The 27,813-nt window shown below is 43.6% G+C and overlaps 1 protein-coding gene and 1 non-coding gene across 2 annotated transcripts; one reads left to right on the forward strand and one right to left on the reverse strand.

Annotated features, from left to right (window-relative positions):
* Window positions 1-2,017: 2,017 nt before the first annotated feature.
* sdr42e2 (short chain dehydrogenase/reductase family 42E, member 2) lies at window positions 2,018-20,749 on the forward strand. The gene is made up of 11 exons (XM_064985781.1): window positions 2,018-2,473; window positions 3,844-3,939; window positions 6,197-6,254; window positions 7,205-7,323; window positions 8,402-8,477; window positions 9,718-9,800; window positions 10,590-10,727; window positions 10,888-10,953; window positions 11,047-11,110; window positions 11,337-11,410; window positions 20,507-20,749. The coding sequence occupies exons 1-11, from the start codon at window positions 2,018-2,020 to the stop codon at window positions 20,747-20,749; spliced, it is 1,473 nt and encodes a 490-aa protein (XP_064841853.1).
* Window positions 20,750-26,616: 5,867 nt separating this feature from the next.
* On the reverse strand, window positions 26,617-26,698 carry trnal-uag (transfer RNA leucine (anticodon UAG)). The gene has a single exon. It is a non-coding gene; the product is annotated as a tRNA-Leu (tRNA).
* Between the last annotated feature and the right edge of the window lie 1,115 nt (window positions 26,699-27,813).

Genomic DNA, 27,813 nt, shown 5'->3' on the forward strand with positions numbered 1-27,813 from the left:
TAGAGGCGGCCGGGTAGCCTAGTGGTTAGAGCATTGGACTAGGAAGTTTGCAAGTTCAATCCCCTGAGCTGACAAGGTGCAAATATGTTCCTAGGCTGTCATTGAAAATAAGAATTTGTTCTTAACTAACTTGTGTAGTTAAATAAAGGTAAAAATATATGTCTAATAAGAATATGTCATACATCTTTATTAGGTGTAATTAAGGTAATAAACACATAGAAGCACAAAAAGCTGCAATAATATCGGACACCTACTTACAGCACTGAAAACCCAATCATCCCACATTTCATCAGGATCTTTGTGTCAAAAGGGCATTTTTGACAAGTCAACACGGCTTCATACTGTTCACTTCCCAAGCACTGGGTCGACACACATGACACATTACAATGACAGAATGAGGGTTGGGAAAGCTTTCCCAGTAAATGTGACATTTTAAGGGGTAATGTGCAGTTGCTACATCCATTTTGGACTTGTAAATTAACTATATGTACTCACTGATTCTTGAAGAATATAACTTAGAAATGTCAAATGAGTTTAGTTCAACTATCAGATCCCAAAATATAAGCTTATTTTACCCCAGTGTTTGTAAACAAAGTAAATGTAAACAAACACTTTACAGCCTCAAAACATAATCAAACTATAATGTTGATATCATGAATTGCCAGCCCTGACTTTGAGAGTGGTTATATTTCTCCAGTCCTGACCCTCAGCTTTTTACCAAAACATGAGCAGGGAAAGTATTTGGTATTGTTTCAGCCGCTGATTGCCTGATTCCCACTTTAAGGTGTTACGGTTTCATCAAGAAGCAAGCAGCTGAGCCAGCATTTGCAGAAGGATGCTGGGGAGTTGGGTGGGCGTCAGAGGGGTTTGAGGAGAAGGGTTGACGCTTGAGAAGTGCAGGGTTAAGACAGGACTAGGAGAGGGGCGAGGTTTGTGGAGGAGGAATGACAAATAGGTATTGTGTACATTTGCTGATTTTGTACCTGTGAAACATGATCTTAGTCAGAGCGTGCGTGTTTCATCCAGACCCTACGGTAACGAGTCTTTGCTGATTTTGTACCTGTGAAACATGATCTTAGTCAGAGCGTGCGTGTTTCATCCAGACCCTACGGTAACGAGTCTTTGCTGATTTTGTACCTGTGAAACATGATCTTAGTCAGAGCGTGCGTGTTTCATCCAGACCCTACGGTAACGAGTCTCAGGTGAAGCCACAAGTGATTGTCAGGCAAAGGTTGTCAGAGTAGACTGCAGGGACCTGCGAGAGGGGTGTCAAAATATAAAAAGGGGGATCTTTTAATGATATGTATTCAATGGACATAAGCAGATACATGACAGTACGTTGAAAGGTACAGTAGGCCTATTTACCAAAGTCGTTTAGTGACATCATTTACAATGGAAACTAATGTGGCAACCAGATCCGCGCATCACTGGGTAGGCCTATATTTTGGTTTATTCAGAAGGTTGATGGGATATTGTATGTTTCTTTTAAGACTATTGTAAAATATGCAATATAATTGCACTGACAAATAAAACATTTAGAATCTGCGTATTTTGGATGTGTATCAATGTTTAAAACCCATACCCGACTCAACTTTGTCGTAGGAAATCACCAGTGTTGTATATAGAAGGAAATAGCATCACGGAACTAGTATTCTTATGCGACATTTGATATAAAATAACTAGAGTTTGACATCCGAATAGACAATGGTACATGGTGTCTGTCTGTATCTGCAGCGCTCTCCGAGATGAGTCATTGTACAGACTGACTCACAGTCAAACTTGTTTTAGTCCTGTACTTTACTCTATTGATTACTCTGTCAAATGAATTAGTATTTCTTTGTTATTTTTTTATAGTCTGGTCATGTAAATTAATAGGCAAAGAAAATGTTATTAGTTATATCCGATGAAGGTGGTTACTGTGTATCTTATGGAGAATAGCTGTAATGATGAGGTAGCTACTATTTGAACCCCCTGTCACTTACAGGGTCCCGAATTCCATCTATCCCAAGGAGTCTGAATGGAGTTGTGTGGCCCCGGTATGAAGGACAACGGAGGCTCTCTGTGCCAGGTAGAGCAGCTGCCCTACCCCTGTGTCCCCCTGTCTGACCCAGGTAGTCCTGGGTGCCGTATACAGGCTAATAGACACCTCCACAACCATCAGCTCCAGTCCTGGGTGAGCCGACCAGCCCCAGACCTAACCTCAACCCAAACTCTAGCCTCCCGACACAGGGCCAATGGGGTGGTGGGTGCCTGGTGCAGCAGCCCAGAGTGTCCAGCCTCCCGCCTGGATGAAGTGACTGATCCGGCCTTGAGAGGGGCAGGGATGGGGACAGGCAGGGTGCTGGTGACTGGGGGAGCAGGGTATTTCGGGTTGAGGCTAGGGAGAGCTCTGGTCAGCCAGGGAGTGTCTGTGGTGCTGCTGGATCTTCACAAGCCACAGTGGGATACTCCAGACGGTACTGTCTTCCATCAGGTAGGTAGAGTAGACGCACTAGTCACTTCGGGGCAAATCCTAACTTTCAACTTTCAAATGTTTACTTAGTATCTCACTGTCATCAATGCTTGACAAAGTTAAAGTTAAGATTCATCCCCGGGGTACGTAACTCCAGTCCTGGATTTCCCAGGGTTTGGTTGCTTTCCTTTTGTTCAGTGGTGGAAAAAGTACTAATTTGTCATACTTGAGTAAAAGTGAAGATACCTTAATAGAAAATGTCTCAAGTAAAAGTGAAAGTCACTCAGTAAAATACTACTTGAGTAAAAGTCTAAAAGTATTTGGTTTTAAATGTACTTAAGTATCAAAAGTAAATGGAACTGCTAAAATGTACATAAGTCTCAAAAGTAAAAGTATAAACTCTTTCAAATTCCGTATATTAAGCAAACCAGATGGCACAATTAAATATATATATATATATATTGACGGATAGCCAGGGTCATACTCCAACACTCAGACATAATTTACAAATGAAGCATTTGTGTTTACTTAGTCCGCCAGATCAGCGGCAGTAGGGATGACCAGGGATGTTCTCTTGATAAGTGTGTGAATTGGGACCATTTTTCTATCAAAATGTAATGAGTACTTCTGGGTGTCAGGGAAAACGTATGGAGTAAAAAGTACATTATTTCCTTTAGGAACGTAGTGAAGTAGAAGTAAAAAATTGGCCAAAATATTAATAGTAAAGTACAGATCCCCAATAAACAACTGAAGTAGTACTTTAAAGTTATTTTACTTAAGTACTTTACAGCACTGCTTTTGTTTTTGATCATTGTACCTAAATGATTACTAGTTTATCAGGGGGATACATTGAAATTCAAGTGTCTTTAGTGTAGTATTTCTCCTCACATACCCCAGGGTAGACGGGGCTAATAAGGTTGGGTATACGTGGCTCAGGTATAAAGACACAGGTAAGTGATCTAGTTGAGGGTGCCAGGTGTTGACTAGGACAGAAGGAGGCCGGGGCTCTGATTCAGGTTTCAGGTGCAGCCTTCATGGCACTTTAACTTAATTGTACTTACTAATCATTGGCTAATATATGGACATACCATGTACTATATGTTCAAGCTGTCATCTTATCCAGCAAGATAGTTCACCGTGAAAAGACGCCGGAGAGTTCCATAGCTGGAACTGGATGAATTATGTCAAATGTTTCCTCACATTACTGACACTTTAATATCAGAGCCGCTCTTTCTAATATGAATACAACAAAGGCTTGACTATTTCTAACATGAGACAGTTAAATCGATGGTTTATCATACTGTTATATTACAGTGAAGTACAGGCATAGGGTAGAGGAGAAAACACAGCATATCATTGTCTTTCATAATAGTGATTTGGTCCCCTTGCAGAGCGACATCCGGGACTATGATTCTCTGTATAAGATCTGTGAGGGGGTCGACTGTATATTCCACACCGCTTCCTATGGGATGTCAGGCCCAGAACAGGTGAGTTCCTGAACAGATGGAGGGTAGAATTGAACCCTTCTACTTTCTTTATTCATTTAGCTGACTGGGAATGTAAACCATTCAAAGACCATCACTCATAGTCGCTGGTCTCCTGAAACACTGTTCCAAGAATACAGTACAGAGTAAATCTTTTGTCTTAAATGCAACGACTTGAGTGGCGTGTGGCAGAGATGGAATGGATGCCTGTCTATGGGTTCCAGAGTAGGATAAATCATAACATATTGAATGGAGGCTTTGTTAGTGAAACTCAACTGTTCACATTGTATCACCTGTGTCTACTCCTTCTCTGCCTGATACTGTCTCTCTCTCTCACTCTGAAATATTTACAGTCAGCTAGGAGATGATTATGTAACTTAGAAAGCTTGTCTGTGTGTTTGGCTGGTGGGTAAGGACAGGCTGAAGGCAGTGGTCATATAGCAGGAGATTTACTCACTTTTTGAAGGGACTTTATAAAGGGTCCAGATTGTGTAGCTCAGCTGATTTGTAGGGATCCAGATTGTATAGTCCAGTTGATTTGTAGGGATCCAGATTGTATAGTCCAGTTGATTTGTAGGGATCCAGATTGTATAGCCCAGCTGATTTGTAGGGATCCAGATTGTATAGTCCAGTTGATTTGTAGGGATCCAGATTGTATAGCCCAGCTGATTTGTAGGGATCCAGATTGTATAGCCCAGCTGATTTGTAGGGATCCAGATTGTATAGTCCAGTTGATTTGTAGGGATCCAGATTGTATAGCCCAGCTGATTTGTAGGGATCCAGATTGTATAGTCCAGTTGATTTGTAGGGATCCAGATTGTATAGCCCAGCTGATTTGTAGGGATCCAGATTGTATAGCCCAGCTGATTTGTAGGGATTTGTAGATTTGGATCCAGATTGTATAGCCCAGCTGATTTGTAGGGATCCAGATTGTATAGCCCAGCTGATTTGTAGGGATCCAGATTGTATAGCCCAGCTGATTTGTAGGGATCCAGATTGTATAGCCCAGCTGATTTGTAGGGATCCAGATTGTATAGCCCAGCTGATTTGTAGGGATCCAGATTGTATAACCCAGCTGATTTGTAGGGATCCAGATTGTGTAGCTCAGCTGATTTGTAGGGATCCAGATTGTATAGTCCAGTTGATTTGTAGGGATCCAGATTGTATAGCCCAGCTGACTTGTAGGGATCCAGATTGTATAGCCCAGCTGATTTGTAGGGATCCAGATTGTATAGCTCAGCTGATTTGTAGGGATCCAGATTGTATAGCTCAGCTGATTTGTAGGGGTCCAGATTGTGTAGCTCAGCTGATTTGTAGGGATCCAGATTGTATAGTCCAGTTGATTTGTAGGGATCCAGATTGTATAGCCCAGCTGATTTGTAGGGATCCAGATTGTATAGCCCAGCTGATTTGTAGGGATCCAGATTGTATAGCCCAGCTGATTTGTAGGGATCCAGATTGTATAGCCCAGCTGATTTGTAGGGATCCAGATTTGATTTGTAGGGATCCAGATTGTATAGCCCAGCTGATTTGTAGGGATCCAGATTGTATAGCCCAGCTGATTTGTAGGGATCCAGATATTGCAGCTCTTTCAGAACATCAGCTGTCTGGATTTGGGTGAAGGAGAGGGGGGGGCTTGGGCAAAGTGCTCTTATTCTCCATGGACTTTACAGTGTCCCAAAACGTTTTGGAATTAGTGCTACAGGATGCAAATTTCTGTTTGAAACTAACTGACTGTGTAAATTGGTTCCTGACTTTCCTGAAAAGTTGCATATCCCGGGGGCTATTCGATGCTAATGCAGAACGCCACAGGATGTTTTTGTGCTGGTCAAGGGCAGTCAAGTCTGGGGTAAACCAAGGGCTATATCTGTTCTTAGTTCTACATTTTTTGAATGGGGCATGCTTATTTAAGATGGTGAGGAAAGCACTTTTGAAGAGCGACCAGGCATCCTCTACTGACGGGATGAGGTCAATATCCTTCCAGGATACCCGGCCAGGTTGCTGAAGTGTTTTAGGGAGTGTTTGACAGTGATGATGGGTGGTCGTTTGACTGCGGACCCATTACGGACGCAGCCAATGAGGCAGTGATTGCTCCGATCCTGGTTGAAGACAGCAAAGGTGTATTTAGAGGGCAAGTTGGTCAGGATGATATCTAAGAGGGTGCCCGTGGTTCCGGATTTAGGGTTACACATTAGTTACACATTACACATTAGTTCCCACACAAACCATGTTAAAAGTTATTCTGTTCTGTGTCTCACAGCTGAGGAAAGAGCAGGTGGAGTCGGTCAACGTCGGAGGGACAAGCAACGTCATTAATGGTAACAAGCTCCACTCCCTCCTCCCCGCCTTCCCCCCCTCCTTCCTTCCCTCCCTCCGCACCTCCTTCCTTCCCTACATCTTCCCCTCCTTTCTTCCCTAGCTCCTCTCCTCCTTCCTCCCCTCACTCCTCCCCTCCTCCCTCCTCCCCTCCCTCCTCACCTCACTTCTCCCCTCCTTCCTCCTCTCCTTCTTCCTCCCCTCCCTCCTCACCTCTCTCCTCACCTCACTCCTCCCCTCCTTTCTCCTCTCCTTCTTCCTCCCCTCACTCCTCCCCTCACTCCTCCCCTCCCTCCTCACCTCACTCCTCCACTCCTTCCTCCTCTCCTTCTTCCTCCCCTTACTCCTCGCCTCACTCCTCCCCTACTTCCTCCCCTCCCTCCTCCCCTCCTTCCTCCCCTCCCTCCTCCCCTCCCTCCCCACCTCACTCTTCAACTATTGTCACACTCATCAGCTTCCCCTCTCCCACAGACAGGTAGACCGTTTCTTAGATTAACAACACATTCTTTACATTACATACAGTATTATCTTTGCACAACATACTGTATGTAAATACCTTTTTATAGGCACAAGACGTCCTAGGAGGTGGAACATTTTTGGCCCTCCTTCGCAATAATGTGTAAACGTTTGGCCCCTATGATGAAATAGTGAAAGAGACCTGTTGAAGGCCTTCTAATGGGGTGCAGTGTAACAGTACAGCCATATATGAGCAGCCATAAAATGCCTGCTAAATGTAGTTGGAGGTGGTGTAGAACAGTCTCCTTGTCCAAGACCTACAGACTTGTGTTAACTCCCAGAGCTAATGACTATGCTTGAGCTCAGTGGGCTAATAGGCTTTTGTGTCATGACCCAGGTTTAGAAAATTAAATAAACTCCTAAATAAAAATGCGTTGTCAGTTAAATGACTTGGCCCAATGATAACCCTGTCTGTGTGTGTGTGTGCTTGTTTCAGTGTGTGTGGAGAAGGGCATCACCAGGCTGGTCTACACCAGTACGATCAATGTGACGTTTGCTGGCAAACCCATAGAGGAGGGCGACGAGGACTCATTGCCCTGTGTGCCCCTGGACATGGTGAGTAAGAACAGGATGTCCCAATGAGGAGCAGCTTTACTGTTGCCTGGGTAAACCAGACTGAATGATAGTGAGTGCAGCTTACTGTCTGCTTTACCCAGGCTAGCTTTACTGTGTCTCTATAGAATACGTGTTTGCTCTGGGTTGATGGAAACACAACTTTTTTCATAGTTTACTTTTCATGTGGTACATACATTTGGTTAAAGGACTGGGCACCTTTGCTATGTGATGTTTTAGAGTCAACCTTGAGATTGAAGCTGACATGGTGTACATGACATCCAGAACCAGGCTGATAAAGGAAGCTCATGAATGTAATCTTCTCCCAGAGCTACTCCTTCCAGCTTACATGGCTGTGCCTGACTGTATAAGTCCCGCATGAGTAGAGTTACACAGTTTAGGATAGCTTGGAGACTCAAAGCCTGTCAACCTGACACTGGTGGGGTGTGTGTAAGAGAGAGTGAGTGTGTGTGGTGTGTACAGTATGGGTGTCACACCTCTGACATGCATCTATCTTGCAACCCCTTCTGAAGGACATACAGGTAACTGCCCAAATAAAGGAAACAACAACATAAATGTATTAATTAATAGAGTGTTGAGCCACTCCGAGCCGCCAGAACAGCTTGAATGCTCCTTGGAATAGATTCTACAAGTGTCTGGAACTAAATTGGAGCGATGGAACACCATTCTTCCACGAGAAATTCCATATTTTGGTGTTTTGTTGATGGTGGTGGAAAACACTTGCCTGATGACTCAAACTGAATTCTTCCCCTGCTCTCATTCACTACATACTTCAGTCTGAGACTGCCATCAAAACAGCTCTGCATTTTTATACATGACCCTAAGCATAATGTGACGTTAAAAGCTTAATTAACTCAGGAACCACACCTGTGTGGAAGCTCCTGCTTTAAATATACTTTGTATCCCTCATTTACTCAAGTGTTTCCTTTATTCTTGCAGTTACCTGTGCTTTCCTCAGCAGCAGCAGTAACAATGAATAGGTCCTCTGATGGCTATGTCTTAGGAAATAATAAACCACATGGATTGATATGAATAGATATGATGCATTCTGCTGTCCCAGCACATAGACCACTACTCCAGGACCAAATCTATCTCTGACCAGATGGTCCTAACAGCCAATGGACGCTCACTCAAAGGTAAGAGACCCTCGAAATAGAATGAAGATATACAGTATTAGATCTATTATTTTAATTCTGTGTCTATGGCAGAGACACTGTGACTTTGTCTGGCATGGTCTTGAGGTGATAGGATGGGGGCTACTCACAGCATCAAGACAGTGATGATATCCTCAAATGGAAATGGTGTGTTCAGGTCCTTGACATTGTCTTATGATTCTCAGTGTGTATGAATGGATGCTGTATGTTTCCACAGCCAAACTCTGTGTGTGTGTGTGTGTGTGTGTGTGTGTGTGTGTGTGTGTGTGTGTGTGTGTGTGTGTGTGTGTGTGTGTGTGTGTGTGTGTGTGTGTGTGTGTGTGTGTGTGTGTGTGTGTGTGTGTGTGTGTGGACGTGTGTGCACGTGTGCTTGTGTGTATTTGTGAGTGAGTGAGGTTGGCTTGGAAACCAAGCTTTCCATGTGTGTGCAACCTAATCCAACTGGACCTGCTGACACCAGTTCAATTTAGAGCTGGAAAGCACAATGCCACTTGAGACTGGAGAGCAGTGTTCACCCGACACCGTTTTGCCTCAAGCAACACACACACAGGGATGTACTTACACACACAGAGACACACAGTTAGTAGCAGTAGTACCAGACATGCAGTACAGACTCTCGTCACAGACAGATGTCAGGTACATGCTTACTGTAAAACTGACAGTCAGAATCACAGGAGACATTGATACACACACAATGTTTCCATTAACATAAACCCATTTACAGTTCATCTCTCTCAAAGGTGTGTAGGAATTCTCTTACTCCAGTGAGTACTTGGTTAAATAGGTGTGATGCTTTCAGCCCCTCCTATGGGGGGAACCTAACCCCCTATCAATGACCACTTATTTATATATTAAATGAAGCTAGGAGCATGGCGCTATGTCATTATATATTAAACTAAGCAAGGAGCATGGCGCTGTCATTACTGGACCATTCATGCATTTATTAAGACGGGATGTAGAGGAAATATATTAACACTGGAAGATGGGTTCAGGTTGAAGCAAAGGTTAGCATATTATATATGTTGATGAACTATTACTACTACTTACATACAGTATTACAGTAACCTACATACATGTGCATAGTACACTATCTTGCAGTTAAGTGGAATTTACATTTCTAGACTCAGTTATAAGTAATTACATGGTGGAGTAACTCATTTGTAACAAACTTTCAGTGTTGCCAGATTTACTTCATTATTCAATGCCATTCTCTTCTTTAAAGGTGGGGGTCTCTTGCGGACCTGTGTTCTGAGACCCTCAGGCATCTACGGGCCAGAAGAGAGACGACACCTACACAGGGTTATGGTGAGTGTCCGTACACCTACCTACCACATAGAATCACAATGAAAAGAACTGAGACATTTCTACATTCCACCTGATTTGTCACTTTCCATCCAAGACGGCGGCACCATAGGGATAAATGTCTGTGTACTGTTTTATTGTGTGGGTGGCACAATAAAATGACAGCCCAGTCTCATTGCCCTTCTGTCAGGTATAGAGGTTCTCTTAGGGTTTAGATCGGCTGGCAGAATGTGTACCTGGTGAGGATATATTATTAATGGACCCTCTTAAAGTATCCTGTTTCACCCCTCTCTCTCTCCCCTGGGGAGAATGAAGGGAAGGAATACTCTATGCTGGGCTGGGTTGAACAGGGCTGGGATGCTGCAGTTCCCGGTTCACTATAGGGAAAGTTGCTTAGAGGCCTTTTAATCTTTCTTCCTCTAATACAGTTTACCTCTCCCCTCACTCAATGTTAGACCATTGTACACACACGAACCCATGCATGCCTTGACACACGTACACAACCCCAAACACACTCACATGAGAACAGACATACTCTCAGCACAACAATACAGTCTAACCTAGACTGTATCTGTATCTGTATCTCTTGCTCTCTCTCTCTCGCTCTTGATCTCTCTCTCTCGCTCTTGCTCTCTCTCGCTCTTGCTCTCTATCGCTCTTGCTCTCTCTCTCTCTCTCTCTCTCTCTCGCTCTTGCTCTCGCTCTTGCTCTCTCTCTCTGCTCTCTCTCTCTCTCTCTCTCTCTCTCTATCTCTATCTCTCTCTCTCCACTTCTTCTACTCTCTCTCCCCAGGTGAATGTGGAGCGTCGGTTGTTCAGTTTTAGCTTTGGAAACCGCCAGGCCAAGATGAACTGGGTCCATGTGGACAACCTGGTGTTGGCCCACATCCTGGCTGCTGAGAGCCTCACACCCAAGAGGAACTGTGTGGCTGTGAGTTTACTACTACTCACCATCTCCATGGATACCAATGATCGTTTCAGCACTTGTTTGTTCTACCTTCAAGTGGCATTTGTACACATTGTACATATTTAGGCCTGTGTGTGTTTGGGGTGGTGGTGTATACATAGTAATATCAACCTTTCTCCCTCAGAGTGGACAGGCCTACTTCATTAACGACGGGGAATCTGTCAACCTGTTTGAATGGTTAACACCACTGGTGAGTAACTCTATATATCTTTGGGTGATTAACACATATAGTTTATCTTGTCTTGGTCTTTGATATCCCCTCTGTCTTTCCCCTCCTCTCTAGTTTGAGAAGCTGGGGCACAGCCGACCGTTGATACACTTGCCTGTCTCACTGGTCTATTCAGCAGGTGGGAGACACAAACGGCACACATTCACACACACACATACACGCACACACACACACAAATACCCACGCTGCTGTAACAGGACGCTGATCATGCCCAACACCAGCCACAATCTGTCAGGATACACACCAGTTTCATACTTGCCAAACTGTTGTAATAGTACGCTGCTTGTAGCTCAGACCTGCCACACTGCTGTCTTCCCTCCTCATCTGAGGTGTGTATTTCACAGCCATTCTGATGGAATGTTTACACCTGGCTCTGAGGCCAATAGTGGAGATCCCTCTGCTCTTCACCAGAAATGAGGTAAGCGTACAGCTATGTATCTACAGTACCTATCTACTACTGACATACCTATCTATATGTACCTGCCTGCCTGCCTGCCTGCCTGCCTGCCTGCCTGCCTGCCTGCCTGCCTGCCTGCCTGCCTTCATAGTGCTTTCTACACCTAACCCCTCTTCTCACTTCCCATTTTTACTCTGCCTTTTTACCCATTCTTCTTCTTTCCTCCTTTCTCCCTTCTCAGTTTTACATTGCAGCCAAGCACTGATGTGAGGACCAACCTTCCTCACCACACTTGCAAGAAAACGTTGTTGAGAAATATACCATGTTTTCCAGTGTTACATATTCAGTGTATTAATTAAGTGTAACAGTCTCTTTCCTGTCACATACTCGATACAAAGAGCAAACTCACAGAAGGGAGAACATTTTGAATTTACTTAGACCTTTCACTCTGTGTGAATTCTAAAGTTCTGAAGTTATTGCCACGGTGGCAGGGTCGTTCCACAAAATGAGTACCTTTGATATTTTAAGTAGAAATTGTGCACAAATTTGAAAGCCATGAAGTGCCCTTCAATATAGACCACGTGGAATAGTCAATAAATCAGATTTTTTTTTAATAAAGACTTACTAAAGTGTTACAATTCAGCATTTGGACATGTCCCTCTTTGCATCCTCTGTGACTTCTAGGAATATTTTAACACAATTAGTCCCAACATTTATCCAAGTTTTCACCATCATTGTAAAGCCGTAGTTATTTTGTTGGTTTGAAAAAGTCATTTCTGAAGATTATTATTTATTCATGTGATTATTGATCCATTTTAAGGTTAAAAAAAAATATCCCGGCCCTAATTTTAAGGTCAACCCTGTTACGTGAACTGAACTCTCGTTTTAATATGATGAAACAATTCATTGAAACAAAAACTTTTTTTTTTAAACGTTGAACATCTAATAGTCAAATCATAGTGTAAAATCAGGTAAGCTGGTTCTACCCTTTTTATGACGACACAGGATATGACCCAGATGCAGACACGGGGGGAGGATAGTACAGATAATTTATTAGGAGCACGGGGCAGGCAAATGGCAGGTCGAGGGCAGGCTGAGGTTCGTGATCAAGTCAGAGTCCGGCGGGTACATCACGGTAGGCAGACTCGAGGTCAGGGCAGGCAGAATGGTCAGAACTGGGAAGATCTAGAAAATATAACTAGAGAAACAGGAAGGCTGGTAAGACCTGACAAGACAAGATGAACTGGCAACAGACAAACAGAGAACACAGGTATAAATACACCGGGGATAATGGGAAGATGGGCAACATCTACACAACAGGTGTAGGCCTGATCACTGACAACGATGAGACGGCCATCAGAGACCTGACTGTGTGGTGCAAGGACAACAACCTCTCCCTCAATGTGATCAAGACAATGAAGATAATTGTGGATACAGGAAAAGGAGTACAGAGTACGCCCCCATTCTCATCGACGGGGCTGCAGTGGAGCAGGTTGAGAGCTTCAATGTCCTTGGTGTCCACATCACCAACAAACTAACATGGTCCAAACACATCAAGACAGTCGTGATGAGGACACGACAAAACCTATTCCCCCTCAGGAGACTGAAAAGAGTTGCCATGGGTCCTCAGGTCCTCAAAAGTTTTGACAGCTGCACCATTGAGAGCATCCTGTTGGGTTGCATCACTGTCTGGTATGGCAACAACTCGCCCTCTGACCGCAAAGCACTACCGAGGGTAGTGCATACGGCCCAGTACATTACCAGGCCCAAGCTTCCTGCCATCCAGGACCTCTATACCAGTAGGTGTCAGAAAAAGGCCCTAAAAATTGTTAAAGACTCCAGCCACCCTAGTCATAGACTGTTCTCTCTGCTACCGCACGTCAAGCGGTACTGGACCGCCAAGTCTAGGTCCAAGAGGCTTCTAAAGAGCTTCTACCCCCAGGCCATAAGACTCCTGAACAGCTAATCAAATGGCTACCCAGATTATTTGCATTGCCCCCCTTCTTATACGCTGCTGCTACTCTTTGTTATTATCTATGCATAGTCACTTTAATAACTCTACCTACATGTACATATTACCTCAATTACCTCAACACATTGACTCTGTACCAGTACCCCCTGTATATAGCCCCGCTATTGTTATTTAAACTTTAAACTGCATTGTTGGTTAAGGGCTACACCTGTTGTAAGTAAGCATTTCACTGTAAGGTCTGCACCTGTTGTATTCAGCGCATGTGACAAATTCAATTTGATTTGATCTGGAGGTGGGTGGAGACAAGCACAAAGACAGGTGAAACAGATCCAGGTGTGATACTTTTTGGCCATTTTCGGGTGTTTTGTGGTGGAATACTGAGCAGGTTGAGCATTAGTAATACGTCAACCTTGTTACCCATAGATAGACAGGCTAGAAATGTTTTAACAATAAATATAAAATGGTGAAACTTGCATTCAATTCCCCTCCCTGTTCCACACAACAAGCTTCCATTCACCTTGTCACAAGTCGTCAACCCTGTTTCAGTCAACCCTGTTACTTTATTTAGCGCTTAACAGGCACTTACTATAGTCTGTCTGTCTGTCTGTCTGTCTGTCTGTCTGTCTGTCTGTCTGTCTGTCTGTCTGTCTGTCTCTGTCTGTCTGTCTGTCTGTCTGTCTGTCTGTCTGTCTGTCTGTCTGTGTGTTCATGCGTGCGTGTTTGGGTTAAGGGGAGCTTGGGTTACTAGATGCTTCATTAGATTCTTGTTTGTCTCACTGAGGCTTCATTAGGGAAGTATTTTCCAGGCGCACCGACCCCCTTCCTTCCTGATCCAATCTCTTATACATGCGGTTTATTATGGATCAGGGTCAATCAAAAATGAGAGATTTTATGAATTTGTTGGAAGATGGAGAAACGATGCTTCTTTATACTGTTTGCCAGGAGAGGTACTGATGAGCCCATTTAGAAGCAGTCAGGAGAGGAACTGATGAGCCCATTTAGAAGCAGTCAGGAGAGGAACTGATGAGCCCATTTAGAAGCAGTCAGGAGAGGAACTGATGAGACCATTTAGATGCAGTCAGGAGAGGAACTGATGAGACCAATTAGATGCAGTCAGGAGAGGAACTGATGAGCCCATTTAGAAGCAGTCAGGAGAGGAACTGATGAGACCATTTAGAAGCAGTCAGGAGAGGAACTGATGAGACCATTTAGATGCAGTCAGGAGAGGAACTGATGAGACCAATTAGATGCAGTCAGGAGAGGAACTGACGAGACCAATTAGATGCAGTCAGGAGAGGAACTGACGAGACCAATTAGATGCAGTCAGGAGAGGATCTGATGAGACCATTGAGATGCAGAAAGCAGAGGAACTGATGAGAACATTGCGATGCAGTCAGGAGAGGAACTGACGAGACCATTGAGATGCAGTCAGGAGAGGATCTGATGAGACCATTGAGATGCAGTCAGGAGAGGATCTGATGAGACCATTGAGATGCAGTCAGGAGAGGAACTGATGAGACCATTGAGATGCAGTCAGGAGAGGAACTGACAAGAACATGGGGATGCAGTCAGGAGAGGAACTGACAAGAACATGGGGATGCAGTCAGGAGAGGAACTGACAAGAACATGGGGATGCAGTCAGGAGAGGAACATTGGGATGCAGTCAAGAACATGGGGATGCAGTCAGGAGAGGAACTGATGAGACCATTGAGATGCAGTCAGGAGAGGAACTGACAAGAACATGGGGATGCAGTCAGGAGAGGAACTGACAAGAACATGGGGATGCAGTCAGGATAGGAACTTACGAGATCACTGAGATGCAGTCAGGAGAGGAACTGACAAGAACTGATGAGACCATTGAGATGCAGTCAGGAGAGGAACTGACAAGAACATGGGGATGCAGTCAGGAGAGGAACTTACGAGACCATTGAGATGCAGTTGAAAAAAGTTGATCTGTTACTGCAAACAGCAATAACTGCCCAGAATGTATAGGCCCCCTCCTTCTTACCTTGTTCTGTGTAGCTCAGTTGGTAGAGCATGGTGGTTGCAATGTCAGGGTTGTGTGTTTGATGCACACAGGAGACCAGTATGAAAATGTATCCACTCACTACTGTAAGTTGCTCTGGATAAGTGTCTGCTAAGTGACTAAAATGTAGATGTTCCCTCTCTTTCATGGATATGATTGGACTGGAAATGGCTTATGTCAAACAGACCTGGGGTCAAATACATGTGTATTTGAATATCTGGTATTTAAAATACTTTTTCTGCGTATTTTAGTATTTAAGGTCACAGTTATGAAAACTTAGGACACTAAGAGGCCTTTCTACTGACTCTGAAAAACACCAAAAGAAAGATGCCCAGGGTCCCTGCTCATCTGTGTGAACGTGTCTTAGGCATGCTGCAAGAAGGCATGAGGACTGCAGATGTGGCCTGGGCAATAAATTGCAATGTCCGTACTGTGAGACGCCTAAGACATCGCTACAGGGAGACAGGAGGGACAGCTGATCGTCCTCGCAGTGGCAGACCACGTGTAACAACACCTGCACAGGATCAGGACATCCGAACATCACACCTGCGGGACAGGTACAGGATGGCAACAACAACTGCCCGAGTTACACCAGGAACGCACAATCCCTCCATCAGTGCTCAGACTGTCCGCAATAGGCTGAGAGAGACTGAGGGCTTGTAGGCCTGTTACAAGGCAGGTCCTCACCAGACATCACCTGCAACAACTTCGCCTATGGGCACAAACCCACCATCGCTGGATCAGACAGGACTGGCAAAAAGTGTTTTTCACTGACGAGTCGTGGTTTTGTCTCACGTCGAAGGAATGAGCCTTACACTGAAGCCTGTACTTTGGAGCGGATCTATTTGGAGGTGGAGGGTCCATCATAGTCTGGGGCGATATGTCACAACACAGAATGAGCTTGTCGTCATTGCAGGCAATCTCACCGCTGTGTATTACAGGGAAGACATCCTCCTCCCTCATATGGTACCCTTCCTGCAGGATCATCCTGACATGACCCTCGAGCATGACAATGCCACCAGCCATACTGCTCATTCTGTGCGTGATTTCCTGCAAGACCGGAATGTCAGTGTTCTGCCATGGCCAGCAATGAGCCCGGATCTCAATCCCATTGAGCACGTCTGGGACCTGTTGGATCGGAGGGTGACGGCTAGGGCCGTTCCCCCCCCAGAAATGTCTGGGAACTTGCAGGTGCCTTGGTGGAAGAGTGGGGTAACATCTCACAGCAAGAACTAACAAATCTGGTGCAGTCCACGAGGAGTGGATGCACTGCAGTACTTAATGCAGCTGGTGGCCACACCAGAAACTGACTATGACTTTAGATTTTGACCCCCCCTTTGTTCAGGGACACATTATTCCATTTCTGTTAGTCACATGTGTGTGGAACTTGTTCAGTTTATGTCTCAGTTGTTGAATCTTGTTATGTTCATACAAATATTTACACATGTTAAGTTTGCTGAAAATAAACACACTTGACAGTGAGAGGATGTGTCTTTTTTTGCTGAGTTTATTTTAAAGGATTTTCAAATACTTATTTCAAATACTATATTTCAAATACCTGGGTTAAAAGCATGGGAGTGTTTTTGAGTCAGTGTATTTAAATGTTTTGGTGTACTTTCCAAGTGTACACTGAGTGTACAAAACATTAGGAACACCTGCTCTTCCATGACGTTGACTGACCAGGGGAATGCTAGGACCTCTTATTGATGTCACAATCAGTGCTGATGAAGGGGAGGAGATAGGTTAAAGAAGGATTTTTATACCTTAAGATAGGTGAGACATGTATTGTGTATGTATGCCGTTCAGAGGGTGAATGGGCAAGACAAAAGAAGATTTGGGGTATGGTAGTAGGTGCTAGCCGCACCGATTTAAGTGTGTCAAGAACTGCAACACTGTTGGGTTTTTCACGCTCAACAGTTTCATGTGTGTACCAAGAATGGTCCATCACCCAAAGGACATCGAGCCAACTTGACACAACTGTGGGAAGCATTGAAGTCAACATAGGCCAGCATTCCTCTGGAACGCTTTCAACACCTTGTAGAGTCCATGCCCCGATGATATGAGGCTGTTCTGAGGGCATAAGGGCAATAATTGTTTTATACACTTGTGAACTTTCAAATGCATTAAAATATTGAATGACTTGTCTTTTCAAATGAAATATATCTGAATACTTACTTCAAATGTATGTGAAAGTAATTAAGATAGTTGAAATAGTATTTGAACCCAGGTCTGATGTCACACATCTCCGTCCTTTCAAGGTCTGTAGAAGGAGGTAGAAAAATATATTTTTGGAATGGAAAGCAGCCATACTGATGGCAGTAGTATTGCATACATCCTGCCCTGGCACTGAGGAGGCCCAGAGAAGCTGTTTGTAGTAGGAGCTGCTATCTGTCGTACCCAAGAAGGTATTACTTCATGAATGTGTGATGAGACAGAAACCAAAGCCGTGCCCACAGGGCTGCTGGTCCAGGAGCTGCTTCAGTCAGACATTCTGGCGGCTGCCACCGGGAGATCGATAATTGTCCTGTGAATAAAATATTAGCCTGTTGTGTGTATTTCTCCTGGAAGGGTGGGATGGAGTAGGGAGAAGTTGCCCCATAATCACTGATCCAGGGTCAGACATTATTTTACTCCTCATAGGATTGTCTATGACTTACAGTAAGGTAATCCTAGATCTGTGGTTAGAGCCAACATCTACCCCAATTGACTGGGTCAGGAAGTTCAACACTGGGGACACAGGAACTGACCTCATTGCAGGCTCGACTCCAACTAGTTCCCTTGCTTTAGGGTTATCTCCTAACCTGAACCATTACTGGGCAACATCACTACTCTGCTCAACGGTCCTGTTGCTGGGCTAACAAGAGACAGCAGTCAGTGGTCCGTCAGAGATAGACAGGTGTACAGAGAGACATACATGCTAAGTCTCTAAAGGGTAAATCCATTTGAATTCAATCGCTGTTGTTTTAAACACAACATTCCAAACATGTTTGCCCATGGAAGAAGTGGTCAGAAAGTGACTTTTTAGACATGAATACCAAAACATTCACAAGATCCACTACATGACCAAAAGTAACATTCCAAAGGTGTTCAATGGAGTTGAGGTCAGAGCTCTGTGCAGGCCAGTCAAGTTCTTCCACACCGATCTTGACAAACAATTTCTGTATGGACCTCGCTTTGTGCATTGTCATGCTGAAACAGGAAAGGGCCTTCCCCAAACTGTTGCCACAAAGTTGGAAGCTATAGTTTTAAAATTTCCCTTCACTGGAACTAAGTGGCCTACCACAAACCATGAAAAACAGTCCCAGACCGTTATTCATCCTCCACCAAACTTTACAGTTGGCACTATGCATTGGGGCAGGTAGTGTTCTTCTGGCATTCATCAAACACAGATTTGTCCTTTGGACTGTCAGATGGTGAAGTGTGATTCATCACTCCAGAGAACACCTTTCAACTGCTCCAGAGTCCAATGGCAGCGAGCTTTACACCACTCCAGCCGTCTCTTGGCATTGTGCATGGTGATCTTAGGCTTGTGTGCGGCTGCTTGGGCCATGGAAACCCATTTCATGAAGCTCCAGACGAATAGCTATTGTGCTGACGTTGCTTCCAGAGACAGTTTGGAACTCGGTAGTGAGTGTTGCAACCGAGGACAGAAGATTTATATGCGCTACACACTTCAGTACTCGGCGGTACCGTTCGGTGAGGTTTTGTGGCCTACCACTTTGTGGCTGAGCCGTTGTTGCTCCTTTCCACTTCACAATAACAGCACTTACAGTTCTTGCAGGGAATGCATTTGACGAACTGACTTATTGGAAAGGTGGCATCCTATGATGATGCAACGTTGAAAGTCACTGAGCTCTTCAGTAAGGCCATTCTACTGCCAATGTTTGTCTATGGAGATTGCATGGCTGTATGCTGAATTTTATACACCTGTCAGCAACAGGTGTGGCTGAAATAACCAAATCCATTAATTTGAAGTGGTGTCCACATACCTTTGTATATATAGTGTAAAATTGTTCCGCATACCCCACCATACCATGAGACATCCATGTCTTCATCACTGTAAAAGATAAACGGTTGAGATTGATATTATTTAAAAGCTTATGAAAAGGGTTGTCAAACTATTTCATAATTTCTTTCAAAAGTATTGTTTTTAATGGTGGGCACAACACAAAAATCTCAGATTATGTAAATAGGGTCTAAGCCGCAACATATGCAGACATTTAGACAATTGACATTAATGGTTAAGAAATAAAAATATATATTATAAAAAAACATTATTATTATTATTATTATTCAATAGTTTGAAATCCTGTTCATGAGCTTTTAAATGATATGAATCTCAACCGTTTCTATTTTCCAGTGATGAAGACATGGCTGTCTCATGGTATGGTGGGGTATGCAAAAGGGGGCAACTTGGAGCACGTTTATATCTTGAATGTTTTTACATTCAGGTTCAAAAAGTCTCTTTCTGAGAACTTGTATGGAAGGCAAATATGTATGTAAGGTTTCGTTCACATCAAAAGGGGTGCTGTCAAAAAGTGAATTCAAATGGATTTACCCCAGCGAGACAATAGGAAACTTGTTGAATCTCTGTGTTACACTGAGCCACCGGGTTTGTCTGAGAGCTTCTGTCACTACAGGTATTTTCCATGCAGACATCGTATCCTCTGTGCAGTAAGGGGATATAGGGACCAGCGAGACATCCTTCACACGGGGGGGCAGGATGTTGGTAAACTGAGGTTATTCAAAGACATTAGCATGGAGTCAAACTCCCTTGAAGCTCCAGAGCTCTTAACCTGCCTCCCAGACTGTACTGAGCGCTATGCCCATCTCAGAGCACCCTGATTGGGCAAGAGTGAAGGAGTGCTGTTGAGTTTGTTAAGCTTCCTTCGTGGCAAAGAGGTGGGGCGAGAGACAGGGGCACAGTACAGAACACTAACACTCTTCTCCTTAACAGCTTGTTTAACTCTATTTCCTTTAACTGGGTGTTGGGTGCCAGTCTGTTTCTGCTTTAACCAACGGGTCAAGTCTTAACAACCAAGACAGTTAACTTTGTTGAATGCAGAGACAGTCAGGTACCTGGCAACCATTTCCCTGAATCTTTTCTGCATCCTCCTAGGTGAGGAACATTGCAGTGAGCCACACCTTCAAGATCGAGAAGGCCCGTCGAGACCTGGGCTACTGCCCCAGACGCTACAGCCTGGGGGACTCAGTGGACCAGTACATACGGTCCCGACCATCCCGCTCCAGGCCCTCCCCCCTAGGCCCCTCTCGGACTGTTCCCCTGCTCCTGGTCCTCCTGCTGGTGTTGGGGTTCAGCCTGGCTGTCCTCCTACTTTGCTCCTGGCTCTGGGATCACTAGGTAGCTACTGTGGCTAAAACTTAAGTAACAGCCCACTAAGACCCAACCCAAATCAAACACAGCTAATACACTCACTAATACGTTTTATTTGTTAGCCGGCTTTCTGGACACCTATGGTCTTGGCCTTACATCAAGCTAAAAGCAATGATAGAAAGCATGCATAGTGTACATCTAGATACACATAGAAGACCACACGAATATACCACATACTGTTGACCTAATGCTAGCAACTCCGCCCTTCTATAATGTTTATCATGATATATCATGTTATCATACAGTTGACTAAGGCTGTAGATGGATGATTATCAAATGTATAGTATGTAGAATATTTGAAATAATATGGTGCTTTGTTCAAACCCTATTGCCTTCCATAGGGCGGAGTATATCATATATCTGGGTTTATTTTCTTGAGAAAGAGGTTCTAATATATTGAACCAGAGAATCATAATGTGAATACAGTACAGTATAGACTTAAAAAGTACTACATGGTATGACTTTCTGTGAAATTAGAAATTTAACATTTTATTGGACTGAAGTGAAAACTGAAGTTTTAGTAAAAAGGATTCCTCTTTGCATTGATATTTATATACTGATATGCATTGATATGTATATATATATATATATATATATATATACAGTCCAAGTCAAATGTTTAGACACACCTAGTCATTCAAGGGTTTTTCTTTATTTTTACTATTTTTTACATTGTACAATAATAGTGAAGACATCAAAACGATGAAATATCACATATAGAGATCAACCAAATTGAGAAGACTGCTGTGTCTTTGTGAAACGCAGAGTAGGTGAATGGATGATCTCCGCATGTGTGGTTCCCACCATGAAGCATGGAGGAGGAGGTGTGAGGGTGTGGGGGTGCTTTGCTGTAATTTAGAATTTAATGCACACTTAACCAACATGGCTACCACAGCACTCTGCAGCGATACGCCATTCCATCTGGCTTGTGCGTAGTGGGACTATCATTTATTTTTCAACAGGACAATGACCTAACACACTTCCAGGCTGTGTAAGGGCTATTTAGCCAAGAAGGAGAGTGATGGAATGTGGCATCAGATGACCTGGCCTCTACAATCCCCCGACCTCAACCAAATTGAGATGGTTTGGTTTGGGATGAGTCAGACCGCAGAGTGTAGGAAAAGCAGCCAACAAGTGCTCAGCTGTTGGAAAAGCATTCTAGGTGAAGCTGGTTGAGAGAATGCCAGGAGTGTGCAAGGCTGTCAACAAGGCAAACGGTGGCTACTTTGAAGAATCTCAAATATAAAATGTATTTTGATTTGTTTAGCACTTTTAATGTTTACTACGTGATTCCATGTGTTATTTCATAGTTCTGATGTCTTCACTATTATTACACAATGTAGAAAATGTTAAAAATAAAGAAAAATAAAGAACCACACTTGAATGAGTAGGTGTGTCCAAACTTTTGACTGGTGCTGTATACATATATAAATATGTTTGATTGTTATTCATAATAATGCATACCCCCCCCCCCCCCCCCCCGCATCTTCTTTGGTGAGGGATTTGTTGTGATTCACATTTAGTCTGTAGGATTAAATCAACCAGTCATAGTCATTTTATAAGCTTTTGGGAAAAAGAGAAAGCCTTTCTATGTTGAATGCCAATTACTATTTTGTATTAAGAATAGTTTTTATGTTTATGGTGTGTATCTGAGAAATATTTAATTGCTCTCAGTGCTCTTCCATTTTTCTTCAATTCAAATATTGCAATATGAAACAGTTATTAAATAATATGTTTTGCTGAATGACATGAATGGAATAAAGCCTTACTAAACACAACTGTTTGTCGTTTTGTGACAATGGGAAAGAAAGTCATAAAATCTGATTTTTAACCTAACCCTAACCTAAACCCGTACGTACCGTGACCACACTGCTAACCCTAATGCATAAACCTAACCTTAAATTAAGACCAAAAATATATATTTGTTTAATGATTTTTTTACAAGTGGTGGAAAAATTACTCAATTGTCATACTTGAGTAAAAGTAAAGATACCTTAATAGAAAATGACTCAAGTAAAAGTGAAAGTCACCTAGTAAAATACTACTTGAGTAAAAGTCTAAAAAGGGTTTTGTTTTATACTTAATAATACTTTATAATATACTTAAGTATCTAAAGTAAAAGTACAATCCATTTCTAATTCCTTACATTAATTAAAGCAGATGGCACCATTTTCTTTTTTTTTTTTTCTTTCTTTCTTTTTTCTTTTCTTTTTTCTTTCACCTTTATTTAACCAGGTAAGCTAGTTGAGAACAAGTTCTCATTTACAACTGCGACCTGGCCAAGATAAATCAAAGCACTGCAACAGAAACATCAACGCCGAGTTACACATGGAATAAACAAGCGTACAGTCAATAACATAATAGAAAAAAAGAAAGTCTATATACAGTGTGTGCAAATGGATTGGGCGGGCTATTTACAGATGGACTATGTACAGCTGCAGCGATCGGTTAGCTGCTCAGATAGCTGAAGTTTAAAGTTAGTAAGGGAAATGTAAGTCTCCAGCTTCAGCGATTTTTGCAATTCGTTCCAGTCACTGGCAGCAGAGAACTGGAAGGAAAGGCGGCCAAAGGAGGTGTTGGCTTTGGGGATGACCAGCGAGATATACCTGCTGGAGCGCGTGCTACGGGTGGGTGTTGTTATTGTGATCAGTGAGCTGAGATAAGGCGGAGCTTTACCTACCATAGACTTATAGATGATCTGGAGCCAGCAGGTCTGGCGACGAATATGTAGCGAGGGCCAGCTGACTAGAGCATACAGGTCGCAGTGGTTGGTGGTATAAGGCGCTTTGGTAACAAAACGGATGGCACTGTGATAGACTACATCCAATTTGCTAATTAGAGTATTGGAAGCTATTTTGTAGATGACATCGCCGAAGTCTAGGATCGGTAGGATAGTCAGTTTTACTATTGTAAGTTTGGCGGCGTGAGTGAAGGAGGCTTAGTTGCGAAATAGAAAGCCGATTCTAGATTTGGTTTTGGATTGGAGATGTTTGATATGAGTCTGGAAGGAGAGTTTACAGTCTAGCCAGACACCTAGGTATTTGTAGTTGTCCACGTATTCTAGGTCAGAACCGTCCAGAGTAGTGATGCTAGTCGGGCTGGCGGGTGGGTGTGGGCAGCAAACGGTTGAAAGCATGAATTTGGTTTTACTGCCGTTTAAGAGAAGTTGGAGGCCACGGAAGGAGTGTTGTATGGCATTGAAGCTCGTTTGGAGGTTAGTTAACACAATGTCCAAAGAAATGCCAGATGTCTACAGAATGGTGTCTTCTGCGTAGAGATGGATCAGGGAATCACCCGCAACAAGAGCGACATCGTTGATATATACAGAGAAAAGAGTCGAAATTGAACCCTGTGGTACCCCCATAGAGACTGCCAGAGGCCCGGACAACAGGCCCTCCGATTTGACACACTGAACTCTGTCTGAGAAGTAGTTGATGAACCAGGCGAGGCAGTCATTTGAGAAACCAAGGCTATTGAGTCTGGTTTCTGAATGGATAATTTTAGAAAGAGAGGGTCCAGATGGTCTAGCCCAGCTGATTTGCACGGGTCCAGGTTTTGCAGCTCTTTCAGAACATCTGCTATCTTGATTTGGGTGAAGTAGAAGCTGGGGAGGATTGGGCAAGTAGCTGCGAGGGGTGCGGAGCTGTTGGCCGGGGTTGGGGTAGCCAGGAGGAAAGCATGGCCAGCCGTAGAGAAATGCTTCTTGAAATTTTCGATTATCATGGATTTATAAGTGGTGACCGTGTTACATAGCTGTAGTGCAGTGGGCAGCTGAGAGGAGGTGCTCTTATTCTCCATGGACTTTACAGTGTCCCAAAATGTTTTGTAGTTAGAGCTACAGGATGCAAATTTCTGTTTGAAAAAGCTAGCCTTTGCTTTCCTGACTGACTGTGTGTATTGGTTCCTGACTTCCCTGAACAGTTGCATATCGTGGGACTATTTGATGCTATTGCAGTCCGCCACAGGATGTTTTTTTGCTGATCAAGGGCACTCAGGTCTGTAGTGAACCAAGGGCTATATCTGTTTTTAGTTCTACATTTTTTTGAATGGGGCATGCTTATTTAAGATGGTGAGGAAATTACTTTTAAAGAACGACCAGGCATCCTCGACTGACGGGATGAGGTCAATATCCTTCCAGGATACCCGGGCCAGGTCGATTAGAAAGGCCTGCTCGCAGAAGTGTTTTAGGGAGTGTTTGACAGTGATGAGGGGTGGTCGTTTGACAGCGGACCCATAGCGGATGCAGGCAATGAGGCAGTGATCGCTCAGATCCTGATTGAAAACAGCAGAGGTTTATTTGGAGGGCAAGTTGGTCAGGATAATATCTATGAGAGTGCCCATGTTTACGGATTTAGGGTTGTTCCTGGTGGTTACCTTGATAATTTGTGTGAGATTGAGGGCATCTAGCTTAGATTGTAGGGCTACTGGGGTATTAAGCATATCCCAGTTTAGGTCACCTAACAGAACGAACTCTGAAGACAGATGGGGGGCAATCAATTCACATATAGTGTCCAGGGCACAGCTGGGAGCTGAGGGGGGTCTATAACAGGCGGCAACAGTGAGAGACTTATTTCTGGAGAGATTAATATTTTAAATTAGAAGCATGAACTGTTTGGGCAAAGACCTGGAAAGTATGACAGAACTTTGCAAGCTATCTCTGCAGTAGATTACAACTCCTCCCCCTTTGGCAGTTCTATCTTGATGGAAAACGTTGTAGTTGGGTATGGAAATCTCAGAAATGTTGGTGGCCTTCTTCAGCCAGGATTCAGACACGGCAAGGACATCAGGGTTGGCGGAGTGTGCTAAAGCATTGAGTAAAAAAAACTTAGGGAGGAGGCTTCTGATGTTAACATGCATGAAACCAAGGCTTTTTCTATTACAGAAGTCAACAAATGACAGTGCCTGGGGACTCGCAGGGCCTGGGTTAGCCTCCACATCACCCGAGGAACAGAGGAGGAGTAGGATGAGGGTACGGCTAAAGGCTAGCAAAACTGGTAGTCTAGTGCTTTGGGGACAGAGAATAAAAGGAGCAGATTTCTGGGTGTGGGAGAATAGATTCAGGGAATAATGTGCAGAGAGGCGTATGGTGAGGTGCAGGTATAGTGGACGTTAGCCCAGGCACTGAGTGATGATAAGAGAGGTTGCATCTCTGGACACGCTGGTTATACTGGGTGTGGTCACTGCATGTGTGGGAGTTGGGACAAAGGAGGTATCTGAGGCATGTACAGTGGGACGAGGGGCTCCGCACTAAAGTAAAACAATTATTGACGGATAGCAAGGGGCACACTCCAACCTCAGACATCATTACAAACAAAGCATTTGAGTTTAGCGAGTCAGATCAGAGGCAGTAGAGATGAAGAGGGAAGTTCCCTTGATGTGTGTGATTTGGTCCATTTATGGCAAAATGTAACGAGTACTTTTGGGTGTCAGGGAAAATGTATGGAGTAAAAAGTACATTATTTTCTTTTGGAATGTAGTGAAGTAAAAGTAAAAGTTCGCAAAAATATAAATAGTAAAGTTAAGTACAGATACACCAAAAAACGACTTAAGGAGTATTTAAAGTATTTTTACACCACTGCCTATATCAGGTGACATCGCTCAGTTCTGCCTCCAGAAAAAGACTCATGACAATAAACAAGAAGTGTTAACCTTTTCAAATTCCAGACTGTATGTACTATGATACATGCACAACATGAGGGGTCAATTGCATAATCCACAAATCATACAGCAACACCATAAAAGGTTGCAGTTGAAATTACGGTCAAATTAATTAAGGTCAAGTTGTCTGTAATGTGCGTTTTGCATAGATTTTTCAAAATGAAAAATTAAGTTTCTGGCAGCGGTGGGATTCGAACCCACGCCATCGAAATGACTGGAGCCTAAATCCAGCGCCTTAGACCACTCGGCCACGCTACCTCGACGAACACGAATACAATTTTATGGTATATAAAATTATAATTTTACGAATGACGCGTTCAGCGGACATTTCATGCAATATTCAATGATATTCAAATGTCTTCAAATGGCAAATTAATTGACGTATCTCATCAATTGTAGTGACCATAGATGGCTACCACAGCATTCTGCAGCGATAAGTCATTATATCTGGTTTGCGCTTAGTGAGACTATCACTTGATTTGCAACAGCACAATGCCCAAACACACCTCAAGGCTATGTAAGGGCTACTTGAGCAATAAGGAGAGTGATGGAGTGCGGCATCAGACGACCAGGCTTGCACAATCCCGCGACCTCAACCCAATTGGGAAAGTTTGGGATGAGTCAGACCGCAGAGTGAAGGATAAGCAGCCAACAAGTGCTCAGCATATGTGGGAACTCCTTCAAGACTTTTGGAAAAGCAATCCAGGTGAAGCTGGTTGAGAGAATGCCCCCGAATGCTCATGCTATATGGTCCTCCTGCAACCTGCTGGCAGGAAAACGGGTAGAGACCAACACCCAGGCAGTGGTTTTGGTTGCCAATGATGCCCTGTGGTGGTACAGAAGAAAGGGGGCATCGACCCCAAAGGGGGGTCGAGGCCCCCACAACACCTAAGGTCCCGGAGGCCACGGCCTGACAGCACTGTGGTGAGATGGAATAGGGGCTTGCCCCGTGCATTCTACGCATCGACCTGGTATTGCAGTACCTCCAGGAACAGTGGTTGTCTAAAGAGAATAATCGTGTGAGCAAAGTGACCTCAAACTTGGATGTTCATAGCCTACTTTCATGTTATTTATGTGTCATTTTCCTGTTTGTGCTCATGTCAAGACTAAAATTGCTAATATGATACTATAATACATAACCAGGCAATTGTTGAATATTGACTGCCTTATGAAATACTACAATTTGTTAGAAGTCAAGTACTTATATTGCCCACTAGTTTAAAATATGCAAATAGCCTAAATGTACTGTAAATGTAAGCAAAATTAACCGACATCAACTGTATGTGTTACATGGCTACATCTCACTATACTTGTCCTCCTACTTTTTCCAAATTAGAAAATAGATCGCTGAAAACAGCAGAAAAATATCAGTT

Source organism: Oncorhynchus masou, chromosome 14 (genome assembly GCF_036934945.1).
Source record: "Oncorhynchus masou masou isolate Uvic2021 chromosome 14, UVic_Omas_1.1, whole genome shotgun sequence".
Taxonomy (NCBI): Eukaryota; Metazoa; Chordata; class Actinopteri; order Salmoniformes; family Salmonidae; genus Oncorhynchus; species Oncorhynchus masou.